The sequence below is a fragment of the Triticum dicoccoides genome, chromosome 2A (assembly GCF_002162155.2).
Source record: "Triticum dicoccoides isolate Atlit2015 ecotype Zavitan chromosome 2A, WEW_v2.0, whole genome shotgun sequence".
Taxonomy (NCBI): domain Eukaryota; kingdom Viridiplantae; phylum Streptophyta; class Magnoliopsida; order Poales; family Poaceae; genus Triticum; species Triticum dicoccoides.
In genome coordinates this window covers 15,301,271-15,313,741 of record NC_041382.1, presented here as the reverse complement: position 1 = coordinate 15,313,741, position 12,471 = coordinate 15,301,271, and the positions used below count along the sequence as shown (strand labels likewise).

At 45.3% G+C, this 12,471-nt stretch overlaps 2 protein-coding genes across 4 annotated transcripts; both read right to left on the bottom strand.

The window, feature by feature from the left end:
- Positions 1-1,041: 1,041 nt before the first annotated feature.
- LOC119358664 lies at positions 1,042-3,499 on the bottom strand. Of its 3 annotated transcripts, none has more exons than XM_037625118.1 (3): positions 3,097-3,499; positions 1,686-1,948; positions 1,042-1,592 (listed from the first exon to the last, which is right to left on the bottom strand). In XM_037625118.1, the coding sequence occupies exons 1-3, from the start codon at positions 3,453-3,455 to the stop codon at positions 1,234-1,236; spliced, it is 981 nt and encodes a 326-aa protein (XP_037481015.1). In that variant the 5' UTR covers positions 3,456-3,499; the 3' UTR covers positions 1,042-1,233. The 3 variants fall into 3 exon arrangements, with proteins under 3 accessions (XP_037481015.1, XP_037481016.1, XP_037481014.1); XM_037625119.1 differs by having other exon boundaries at positions 1,042-1,552; XM_037625117.1 differs by having other exon boundaries at positions 1,042-1,948.
- A 2,266-nt stretch (positions 3,500-5,765) lies between these two features.
- LOC119358663 lies at positions 5,766-10,668 on the bottom strand. The gene is made up of 2 exons (XM_037625116.1): positions 10,082-10,668; positions 5,766-7,079 (listed from the first exon to the last, which is right to left on the bottom strand). Exons 1-2 carry the CDS (start codon positions 10,549-10,551, stop codon positions 6,011-6,013), a joined length of 1,539 nt encoding a protein of 512 aa, XP_037481013.1. The 5' UTR covers positions 10,552-10,668; the 3' UTR covers positions 5,766-6,010.
- Between the last annotated feature and the right edge of the window lie 1,803 nt (positions 10,669-12,471).

Genomic DNA, 12,471 nt, shown 5'->3' with positions numbered 1-12,471 from the left:
CCACGGTGCCCATGCCACTGTTCTCCTCCGCATGCTGGCGTGTAGCCACTGGCAACTCCTCTGCGAGCTGACTTGGAGCAGCGAGGAGTTGCTGCACTAGGCACCGCTTTGGAGCAGCGGCTTGCTCCTCTGCTTGCGTGCCTGCAGCTTCGCCCATTGTACTGACGGTTTTGGGCGTCGAGGGAGGTGGAGCAGATAGTTGCCTGGCTTGTATTCGGCGGGCTCGACGAGCCACCCATCGGACTTTTATACCAGAGAACTCGTCTTCCTGCTCTGCTGGATCCATGGAGATTATGAAGAAAATGGTGCAAGGTGGAGATGAGAGCGGAGTGTGGTGTGATTTTTGTCCGACGTCTGGGCTCGTTTAAATAGCGGGTGGACGCGAGGAGCCAACCGGCGTTGTGTTTAATGCCGGACGGCTCGCGAACGGACATGTGACCGGAGTAGGTTTCTCGGCACGCCGCGGGTTTAATGGAGAAAGGCGGACAGTCTGTAGGTGTTATAATACATGCCCATATTGGATGACACAACACGTTCGGACCACATGATCCGGACGGGTTGAGGGTCGGCGGTGGAGATACTCTCAATCATCAAGTCCTTTTTGTTTTTGTTGGTGAAGTAGTTCTTTTTATGGATACGTCTAAATGATGTTGAAATCTAGTTCTTGGCTTGGATGACGCGTTAGCGATAAGCCATTTAGTTTTTAACAAGTGGTCTTTGTTCACATGTTTTGTCTAGTTTTTTGGTGTTTGTTCGGTATTTTCCTTCTTTTGAATTAAGACATGGTTTTTTTTTACTTTGTAACAAACAGGACAACAAATTCGACTATGTGCATCTTTGATTGGGGATAATAAAAGTTTTCATATGTCACGAAAAACAAATCCGTTCCAAGAGACATATATATACATGCTCAAATACAACTAAACTAACAATCATTGATAACACATTTTTATCTTATGCATTCCACATTGTCATCCAGAGAAAAGAACAAAACATTATGCAATGGTTTATCTCTTTAATGCTATCTCTAACAATTAATGGTTAGATGCTTGTAAACTTATGGAGTGATTAGAGTTAAAGTAGAACATATGTGACTAAAAGAATACACCCTCATTCAATGGAAAAGATGACTTATTTTTCTTGCTAAGAGATCAAGAGAACATCAACATACGTATGATAAATGTATCGGTCCTCTAAAAGTCAAGTGTCCTCTCTGCCCCAGTAGCTATTTGTTCATCCTTCCAACAACTCTCTTATCACCCTTTCCAATTCCTCCACAGTATACTTCTTTTGTTTCTTCTTTCCCGCCATTACTCGTTTTAACCACCGAAGGATCTCTGAAAGTCGGCTTCGATTTGCCTCAAGTGCAAATAAGGAAGCCTCATACAGTGGAACAATCAAACCCACAATCTCCTGCCGCAATTCATACTTGAGCTCCGCTGTAACCTTCCATGTCATCTGGCGATTACAGATAATAAGGAAGTCGGCCGTAAACATATCCGGATGGCGTGAGTTGTTCAGAGGAACCCAACACTCTTCAAAGTAGCTCCTCCTGTATTGATGGATCATGGAAATGAGCCTACTCACCAATTCTACATTTGAAAAGGATGCCTCAGGACAGAGCATCAATTGCCAAACATTATATGTGTTATTCAATAGGAATATGTACTTTCGACTCTTTTCACCTTGGCATATCCATTCTGCGTCTTCCTCAAGCTTGGATACCCAACAATCAAACATTTCAGTGTAAGGTTCGATGGTGTAATCCCCGGTGGCAAATATTGACTGCACCCTATCTGTGTTACCACAGAAAATAGCCAAAGCTTGAATAAGAAGACCATTTGCTGGATGAATGGTGGATTCATGGCAGTCGCAGCTATGGATGTTCAGAAGTATTCCACCCAAAGCATTCAACATATTGTTAACAATTCCAGCAACCTCACCAGATCTGTTCAAAAAATCTTGTTACAAACTATTTAAAATAATTTGAATCACATAATTTAGGGGTCAATCTAGGAAAAAATCTACATTATTTGCATAGAGAGCTAGATATAAGTAAATAGTTAGCAGACTGCAAACAGTTATGCTGATGAGTATTTCTCATATTTTAGGTGTATTTCATCATTTGCCCTTTTCTCACTGTAATAAGTCATATGCCCTATATTCAATGTGCCAATTGATTATATGCATCAAGTCTAACATGTATCAAAAGTAGTCCTTCTCACCATTTCAGCCAACAAGAAAGGAAGAACCTGCTCTAGTTTCGTTTCTCCTCCAACTGTAATTGTCAATTCTTCATCCACATGGCTCATGCCATGTGCCCCTCCCTCTTGGAACCACTACCCTTATATAATAAAATTCTGGAATTTTCTGTCTCTTTGCGGTGAGGAAAAAGGTCCAGTTCATCCTCTACAGTTTAGAGTCTAATTTCGATTTGACAATTGACTTAAAAGGAATTCACCTTCATTCTAAATTTTCAGCTGATCGATAACAAATAAATAACAATTACACAGGACTACCAACCAAAAATACAAGTAATGAATACTGTAACTGATGTACATGACTAACAACTGTAGTACTAGAATAGTAGACCCGTGTGATATGGCAAAAAAGAAAAATATTAAAACCCACATGAATAAAACAGTACACCCAAAACAGTGTGGAATGCTTACGAGGAGAATATTAATACCAAACATACATTAGAAAATAAATATACGATGCATATTGTAGGCTTGGAGGGAATGATACTATTCTATGCAGGAAAATAAATTGGGAATTCAATCATAGCACATGATGGGACGGATAAAAAATTCGGTCGAAACTGAATTAATAGTCAGTTGACTGAAAATTAGCAATTCTGAGAAACAAAAATTAAACGTCCAGCGCACTTAATTTAAGGTTGATATAAGTTGTCGGCCCTCGTATACTTAAATTGATCAATCAAATCTCTCCCCTCGTCCTCCCCCCACCTCTCAATCCTTTGTCCCGTCTCCGCTCCACCACCCCTTGTTGGTAGGCACGGAAGTAACATACAGCAGTAGGAGTACTGAATAGCAGAGAATTAGAGTAAGTAGAAAAGATTGGGGTAGTACGTACCTGCTGTCGATGGCAGCATTGATGAAGACCACTGTCCGTTCAAGCACCCGGCTTGCTTTGCCTTCGCCGTCGCTGCTGCCGCCGTCCGACAGGTAGGCCTCGGCTTGGGACGGCGCCAGAGCCTCTGGGATGGAGGCGGCGATCTCGTCGACCTCCTCTGCAATCACCGGGTTCTGATCGGCACCCCCATCTGGCAACTGCTCGAAAAGGGGCCGACGGAACCAGAGGGCGAGTAGGATGGCCACGGACGCAGCGACGAGGCCTATGCAAATCGGCGGCGAGACACAGGAAGGAGGACGCGGCGCATGATTGGGGCTGCAACTCAAGTCGAGGTACTGCGGGCAGCGAACATCAGGCATGGTTCGCCGTCGCCCGTCGGCGTGGGCTTCTTTGGAGGGAGGGGTAGCGGGATTTGTTGGTGTTGGAAGTGGCGCCGGCCGTCGCAGTGGGTTTTATAGCTCGTCCGTCTTGGCATTTTCCTTCCGTCGCTGCTCAGCTGCTGTCGACGTCGACGAAAGGGAAAGGCGTAGCGATTATTCGCGGGTGTGTGCGCCGTCCGGTGCCAGTGGGATACTTCCTGGAAGTTTCCTCCATTCTCCTTCCGGCCGGCCTCGGGACTTAAATTTTTGTTTTCTCCATGGAAGAGATACCGCGCACGCATGTACCATCTACTAGTCCGTACTGACGTACACCGGTCCATCCCTTTCATATCAGAGAGTCAGATTGGTAGGAAGGCGCCTGATGACAGCAATGTGTCCCTGCGTACCTCAGCTGGCTGTCTTTTTCTTTCTTTTCTTCATTTGCGGGAACACGAACGAGCTATTATTCCTCTACCGGATCACGATGACAATAATTTTAGCCAGGTCCAAACTAAGGTGCTAAAAGCCTAAAATATGCCCACCACTAAATCACACAGGGCCCAGTAATGTGCTACTTCCCCCGCAATTTTTATTTAGTAATGTGCTACTTGGCGCTCAACTACGAGAAAGTAAAAAGCCCGCCTTGCATATTCCATGTTTGCACAAATCCCCCTCTGTGATGCCCCCTCTCAATATTACTCCAAACAGGAGATTTTTTTTTTTTGTGTGTGTGTGTGTGTGTGTGTGTGTGTGTGATGGAAATAGGGTGTTTTATTCCACACTCATAGAATTACAATCCTTAGCAACAAGTTCAGAAATAAAAAAGAGGAGATTTCTTTCTTTGTTTCTGCTGCGGATTTCTGTAAACAACCAGCATCGAGACAACATATGCCAGACCGGCGACGGCGAGCTATCCCCCGGTGGCAGGGGTGGAGCTACATGTACTACTGGGGGTGCCGCTGCCCCCACAGCCATAGCTTAATTAGAGAAGGATTTTTTTTATGAAGGCTTAAATTTAGTAGACTGCTTTCATTTAGGTCAGCGTTGTTCTGATTGGCATTATTCCCTCAGATCGGACAACTCAGATTCACCTCAAGCTCCTTCCGACGAATGGAGGCGGAAAGGTTCCAATTTTGTGTGCAAAAAGTTGTTGCGTGAATTCCGGGATCCATCAACAGTGCCGTTGCAAAGGACATGCCAGCCGCACACCATCTGAACGAGAACTGTGGATACACACGACCACGTACGGTCTCACTAGAACAAAGAGGAAACCTAACCAACACAAATACATGCGGAGCGAATCAAATGAAAACAACCACGGAGGAGACATGCCTCATTCGGCGTCGTCTCGCGAACGAATCAAGTAACAGCGACGAACGGCCGTGGCACTCTCCCGGCTGGTGCTTTGATCTGTAAGTGCTATGCTAGCGTACACTTACACTTGACGTTCATCTCGCCGACCGGTTTGTGACCGGCAACAGACTTCCAGATCTCTTTCAGGAGGTCGGATTCGGTGTTCTTGCCATAGGCGTGCACCCATATGCGGCGGTCAAACTTGCCTCTGGCGTCTTGAAACGCCCGGCGAGCAAGCTCCGTCTTCCCCATCCCGGCATGGCGATGATGGCGATTACCTGCTTCACCTTGCTGTCCACTTTGTTACCATCCGGCTGCTTCTGTAACATGGAGACCAGGTGAGCATACTCCTCCTGGTATCCGAAGAAGCTCCCCTTGTCCCTCACCGGGTTCGGGCCCGTTTCTGCTCGTCAATATGGAGCTCCTCAGTACTTGATGGAGTCGTATAAGATCTTTTTTCGCCTCCTCTAGATTGTCGAGCACTTTCTTGAGCTGATCCGACAACCAACTTGTCTTGGATTTCATGCCATGGCTCTTCTTCTTCGTTGTCGTTGTCTTCTTCTTCTTCTTAACCACGGAGGCTGCCTTGATCTGCAGCTCGAACAGGTCGAAAACCTCCTCGGCGTCGTGGATGTCATCCATGAGCCGCCACAGCCGGTCGACCCTGATTGGTTCATTGACAAAGGCCGGGCTGCTTGGGTCGAGGGAAGATTTGATGCCATCAAGATCAGTTTGTGTGGTGTTCATGGTGCGAGGGTTTATAGACGGCGATTGAAAGTGAGCTTCAGGCTAGTACCATCCACAGTTTCGCCAGAATTAGCAGCATGCATGCTCCTCAGCCGGCGGGCCGGCTTGCGTTGACGATCAGTTTATGATTTTCTAAATAATAAATACAGTAGATAAAAGCAAGAGAAACAATGACCGAACCAGATATCCTCCGACAGCGAGCAAAGCGTGCATATATTTCTAGTTACGACTATACATGGAACAGAACAATTCCGTGGGTTTCTCAGAGAAACTTCCTCTATATATAGCACTACATACACGTAATGAATAGCTATACACCAGACCAATCGTAGGCTGAATCCTGCTAATACAACAAGCAGGACCATCACCTGAAAATACCAACACACAAAATGGTCTCCAAATGCTAAAATATGATAAATACACCGACCCTGTACGAGTTTCGTGCCCTATAGATGCTATCTTTCAAAGAGTCCCCTGATCACCTCTTCCAGTTGTGGAGCAGGATAGATCGGCTTCTCAGATCTGGCTCGGCACACCCTCTTCAACCAAGAACTTGGAGTTCCCTGCAGAGCCTTCAAGAAGATTACATATTTTGGAACAATCAAATCCACTATCCGTTCACGCAGTCTTTCCTTGAGACTAGTTTGAACTTTCCAAGTCATCTGGCTGTCACAGATGGTAAAGAACTCTTTGGTAAATTTATCCAAGGAAGAACCGCGTGGCTTCTTCAGAGAATCACCATCCAAATATCTCACAAGCGGAAACCAATATTCCTCAAGGTAGCTCACGATGTTCTGGTCCATCAGTGATACTAGATTACTCGCTACACTGGGAGGGAGTAATCCTGAGTGGCAATTCTTTTGCAAAACATAATTTGTGTTATTCAAGAAGAATATGCACCTTTGTCCCTTTTCTTGGAAAATTACTTCTGCACATTCCTTGAGCTTAGATACCAAACAATCAAACATGTCAGAGCATGGGCCAGTGTTGTAATCTCCAGATTCAAGTATTGACTGGACCATCTCTCTGTTACGACCAAAAAACTCCAGGACTTGTATGAGAATAAAAGTTGCTGGATGAATAACAGATTCTTTGCTGCTACGGATGTCATTTGAAGTGCTCTGCATTACACCTTTGAAAGCATCCACCATCTTATTAATAATGCCAGCAACCTCACCAGATCCACTGAAAGGCAGGTCTTGTATATTGAATAGGACATCAACAAGTGTGTCAAAAATAGTCAGCTGTTGCGAAATGTGGACATCAGACCATTCTGCATCACCGAATGAACATGCAGCCTTGAGGATCAGCTCTAAAGATTGCTTGGCTACCTCTGCAAAGCGTTCTTCAGCCGATTCCTGATTCTGCTCATGTAATTGCCGCTTACTTAAACAAACAAGTTTGGTAGTAATTTTGAGCATCATGACCCAAGTCCTTGTTGTTTCATCGGTCAACTCACGAGGACCTGCAAAGCTTTCTGCCCTTGCTGTGAGGATCAATGGGTTCCCATTTACATCAGACAGTCTGTAATATGGACAAGATTCAAACTTTAGAATGTACTACAAAATGCATACATACAAGGTTTCAGGAAGTTTCACATAAATCAGAAAGCACCGAAGACACTATCATCCTCAGAAAGAACATCAATTCAACTACACAATGCAGAAACCTCATAATGTAAAGACAAACACAACATGATTGATTAGCTTCAATGTACAGTTAATATACCTGGTTCAAGTGGACATGGAACCAGGTAAAGACAAACACAAAATGCACAGAGACCAGTGGCTTAATGCAGAACCTTTGCTTAAAAATTACAACTCTGTCTGTTGGCTTGAAATGCCTCAATTTGGACAATTGCCACGCATTTTAATGACTTGTCTGGAGATGTTCTAGATGGCATCATCATGTATATGCATCCTTTTCTTTCTCTTTATTTAGTATGATTGGTGTTGAGAATGAATGTATTATCACCTAGTGAAAGGTTTGAACTAACATTTGGTGTTGAGAATGAATGTATTATCACCTAGTGAAAGGTTTGAAGTAACATTGTTTCGCTATTTAATCTTCTTTGCATATCTGTTAATTTTAACTTCCAAGAAACCATGTAAAGATTATGGGCCAGTTAAACTAATTTAAACCACCTACTTTACTATTCAGCACGAAATAAAAATGTGCAAAACCTATTGGATTTGCTTGGTAGTTAACTAACTGGAAACAGACAATGCTAGGAGAATGGGGCATAATAAGCCATAAGAAAAGCAATATTCCTCAAGAACCAGTATCGTATCTGTTCGATATGGACCATTCTATACTCAAATCCGATCTATTGTGCAACCTTCCCTTCGAAACCCACCCCACACGAATACTTCTACCCCTTATATAATGTTTTAGCTTGCCAGACTTTTAGTCTTTTGTTTTCCCCCATCCTCGTTTTTGGGTGCTCTGCCCCCTCCCCTGGGGCAAAGTGTTCTGTTCTCTGCCTTTTAATGGAATGACGAGTTCAGGTGGTCTGTTGACGCGTCAAAATATGTCTACCACAGAACTTCCAAGTAGTACCGTGTGTTGTACTAGCATCGAGTCAAAACCTCTAAGCCACTTGAGATGGAAAGAGTTGGCAGGGAAAAGGTAAGATTGTCAGCAAGAAGGCTGTTAGTTTGCACCGGAGCAGGGAGTCGTAAGGCAGTTTAACCTTGAGAGATACAGTACATATTTTCTTTTTCTTTTTGAGAAACAGTGCAGGCGTAGACGCTCACATACACTCACCCCTATGAACGCATACAGGCCAGTCGCACACCATACCCTCATGAGCACCTCCGAGAGACTGAGCCGGCAAATTTTGAGATTGATGAAGACACCACGAGCACCTCACTATTGACGGGAACGTCGCCTCCCACTGAAAGAATATTCAACCTTTATGAGACAGGCGTAAAACCCGGGGTTTTGATCCCTGGTGAGCTTGGGGTTAAACCACCCTCTTAACCATCCAACCACATGTTGACTCTCCTTGAGAGATACATATTGCTACACAAATAGAGCTTTGTGTACATAATAACAAGCAAAAGCTCTGCGAGGTACACAGGTAACTTGTGAACTGTGATGAGAGTGAGGTCTTATTTACAGCCTCAACAACACAGATTCAAAGAATTTTGTTCATAGAGAGCAGGCAGGAGGACTGCCCATATTTGAATTGGGTAAGAAGATAAAGATACCAAAAAGAATTATGTGTTGAAGAGCAGCAATAGGCAACCACCCTATGATAAAAGATACATTACACAACTACGCATGGCATGGTCATAAGACTGAGCATTTTATCATAGTCTATGGCTCCTGCATCCTCCAAAGAATCCCTTCTTAAGAGACGACAAAGATAACGTCCTTGGCCATTCTCCCTTCGCTACTCTACATGTGATTGTAATTTTCTTTCGAAAGCGTCTAGGAGACTACAATCACGATGTTGGAGCTATTTTGGCATTCTAAACTGCTTCATGGCTAATGACCTAGAGATTTGTCACTAAAATTGTTCCAACCTAACTTCCACATAAAGAAGAGAAAGGGAGTTGGCTTGGGGTCTAAGAAAAAATTAACAGTACACGGTGATCGGAGGAGTCGGTATCCCTTTAACTTCAAATTGCTCAAACCCAGATGAACAAAGGAGCACGCTATGTGATTGCCTGAAACTGGTCACCATATGAGGAATGATCTGCGTCTACACACAGGGAGGATAGTTTCGCAAGAAAAACTAAACATTATTCTGCAAGCATCAACAGGAAACAGGTGCATTTAAGACTTTATTCATTTTCCATAGTTGATAGCACAGAGGAGGATGGTTAGGGAGGTGTCAATTGAAATAAGGCCATGGCTGCACGGCCTGCTGCGTCCCCCAAGCGAGCAAAAGCTGGACATAGCAGTTTACCCTGCTTTGTACATCAACATTTGCAAGACAGGGTATCTAAATGTTGGTCAAGTGCAACCTCTTGCACATTAGGAAATGAACATTTTAGTAGTTGGACAGATTGTGGCTCTGGTGTTGTAATCGGTTCAGAAGAATTGATTGTAATCGCCTAATCGGTTCAGAACATCTAACTAGCTGCCCCATGCCCGCTTGTTTGAAGACACATAAAAACACCACACACGCACGCACACACACACACACACGCGCACACACACACACACGCACACGCGCACACACACACACACGCACACACACACACACACACACACACAGAGGGAGAGAGAGAGAGAGCTGACAGACAAACAAAACAGACACGTCCAGAAAGTGAAAGGGACCCCTGTTCATGGAAAAGGAAAGGCCGAGGAAAAAAACTGTAAACCTCGACCCAAAAGCGCTACCGTTCGAATTGAGCACCGCGATGATACAGCGGACAGGATCACGAACTGATTGACAAGTTACATGGGTACTTACGGACTAAAATCTACTATAACCAACCAAACATTGATGAGCACGCACGGTGTAAAATCAAACACAGACGCGGCAAGCAGAAACGATTGGTGGTGCCACGTACCTGTACAATCCCGGCGCACCAGTCAGCTCAGCCAGAGACGCAGCCGAGCCGGAGAGGAACAGACCGGCATCCCCTCCTCCCAGCGACTCGATGAGTGGATACCAGAGGTGTTGGTCATCAGCGCAGCCGCGCTCCTCGTCGTCGTCGTCGCTGGAGTCGGAGTCGGACGCGTCGGCCCGGCGCTGCGCGAGAGAGGGGATCGAGAGGGCCCCGCCGACGATGGCGAGGCGAAGGGCGGCCGTGAGCGCCGCCACCTGCGCGGGGTCGAGCTCCACGGGGCTCGGAACGCGGCGGGGCGAAATGGCCGCCTGATCGGCCCCGTCCACCGGGATGCGCAGGTAGGTCCTGACGGCGGCGAGCAGGCTCCTGGAGAAGCTGACGAGCAGAGCGAGGGTGACGCAGAGCGCGCCGCGGAGGGACCGAGGCCTCAGCGCCTGGATCTGGGTGGAGGAGAGGACGTAGTCCGACATGCTTCTCGCCGCCGACGAGATGGATAAGATGAACAAAGTTTCTGATCTGGGGATTGGAATGGATTGGAGACGGAGTTGCGGGGCCTCTCAATCTCTTTCCTCTCCGCATCTCTCACTCCCTTTTCACCGAAACTCGAGGTGGCTGGCGGCCGAGTCAAACGTTGGACTGCCATCTGCCGGTCGTGGGGATCGGATCGCAAAGCCGTCACCATCAAGTTCGTAACGAATTGTTTCTTCTGGAGGACCTCTTTCTTCTGTGGTACTCGGGGGGACCCGACTTCTCTATGTATGTAGAAATTTCTCTTGAATTTTAAATCACAAAAAATTGATTAGCTGTTTTTTTCTTTTCAGTAATAAATTACCAGTCCTGTGATGCTGACGTCACGCGATCCAATAGTCAAACCCAGTTTGACGTCACGCAACTGTCAGCGCGTAGGAAGCAAACCAACACAGCTGGCTTCCAACTTGAGTGTCGTTTCTTTTTCTTTTCAAAAAGAAAAGGTGGCGTTTCTTTTTTGAGTGTCGTCTCTTTCTTTTTCTTTTTTTTTTGAGGGTAGTCGTTTCTTTCTTTTCAAAAGGTGGCGTTTCCCCCCTTGAGGTAGCGTGGCATTTTTCCCCACAAGACACGTTAATTTATAATCATTTGTGTACAAATTGCTAGTCACTGGCTCCAGCTCATCTGCTGTGCTTGAGCGGATGACTTCTTCCTTTCGGCAAATCACCGATCAAGCTCTCTGGAAGATAACTTCTGACGGATGGAGATTGGGGTGTCGTGTTGTTATCTGATGAAACAGGCTTTCGCCTCATTTATACATATATAAAAATCACACGGTCAGACGATACAAAGTGTTGAAAAAAATTTCTTACAAAGCTGATAAAAAAGACAAGATAGCACAAGGACAATGCCCCCAACAGTGCACCAGGGGCACACCACAAGACGTCGCCAACTCGCTGCAAGCAAGAAACCGACAACAATCAAAAGGCACCACGACCAACAACAAAACAAAGAACACGCCTCCTCGATGAAACCATCGGATTTGCGTCAAGTTCTCCACCAACCTGCCGCGGGAGAGCACCCTCTGCCTCCTCGAGAAGCACCATGCAGGCACTGGCGGAGCGTCCGGGAGGCTAAGGTGGTGTTTGATTCTCTAGTCTTAGAACTTTTTCTAGTCCCAACTAAAAAGTCCCTAGTTTCTTCCTAGAGATTATTAAATGACCGTGTTGCCTCTAGTATATAGAAAAATAACAATCAAACAACACCATGGGGTGGCGGGCCAATGGGTGCATGGAGGGGCATTGTTGGAAAAGTCCCAAAAAGACTCTCCTTGAGAGTCTTCTTCATTTAGTCCCAAATGCCTAGTTTAGTCCCTAAAAAGACCCTCCCGTTTGGTAAAAAAGTCTTTAAGAAGGACTTTTTCTAGTCCCTACACAAAAAAGTCCCTAAAAATAAACACCCCCTAAACTGGGCCACGACCCCCTCTTGAAAAGTGCAAATAAGTTATATACTAATGCATAATCAACACGCTAGCCAATCTTGTCAGATAATCAGTAGTCTCGGGTCTCTACGGCTTCTCAGCGATTGATAATGCTGATCTCCTCGTATTTAATGACTTAGAGGGTGTTTGTTTCCAGGGACTTATTGGTCTAGGGACTTAAATAAGTCCCTATAAGTCCCATCTAAACCAAACAGGAGGGACTTATAGGGACTTAAAGTGGGCATCTGGGACTTATGAAATAAGACTCTCAAGGAGGGACTTATAGGGACTTATAGTTGTAATATGGTCTTATAGAGACTTATAAGTCCCAGGAATCAAACAGGTAGGGACTTTTTAGGGACTTGGGACTTATAAGTTGGGACTAAAAAAAGTCCTAGGACTTATGAACCAAATAGGGCCTTAGTAGTGCTTGGTTCAGCACATT

Excerpts from the sequence above, each read along its gene's own strand:
- LOC119358663 (XM_037625116.1), bottom strand. The coding sequence starts at position 10,551 with ATGTCGGACTACGTCCTCTCCTCCACCCAGATCCAGGCGCTGAGGCCT. Across the intron at positions 7,080-10,081 it reads GGTGCGCCGGGATTGTACAG|ACTGTCTGATGTAAATGGGA; the intron begins GTACGTGGCACC and ends TCCATATTACAG.
- LOC119358664 (XM_037625117.1), bottom strand. The coding sequence starts at position 3,455 with ATGCCTGATGTTCGCTGCCCGCAGTACCTCGACTTGAGTTGCAGCCCC. Across the intron at positions 1,949-3,096 it reads AATGCTGCCATCGACAGCAG|ATCTGGTGAGGTTGCTGGAA; the intron begins GTACGTACTACC and ends TTTTTTGAACAG.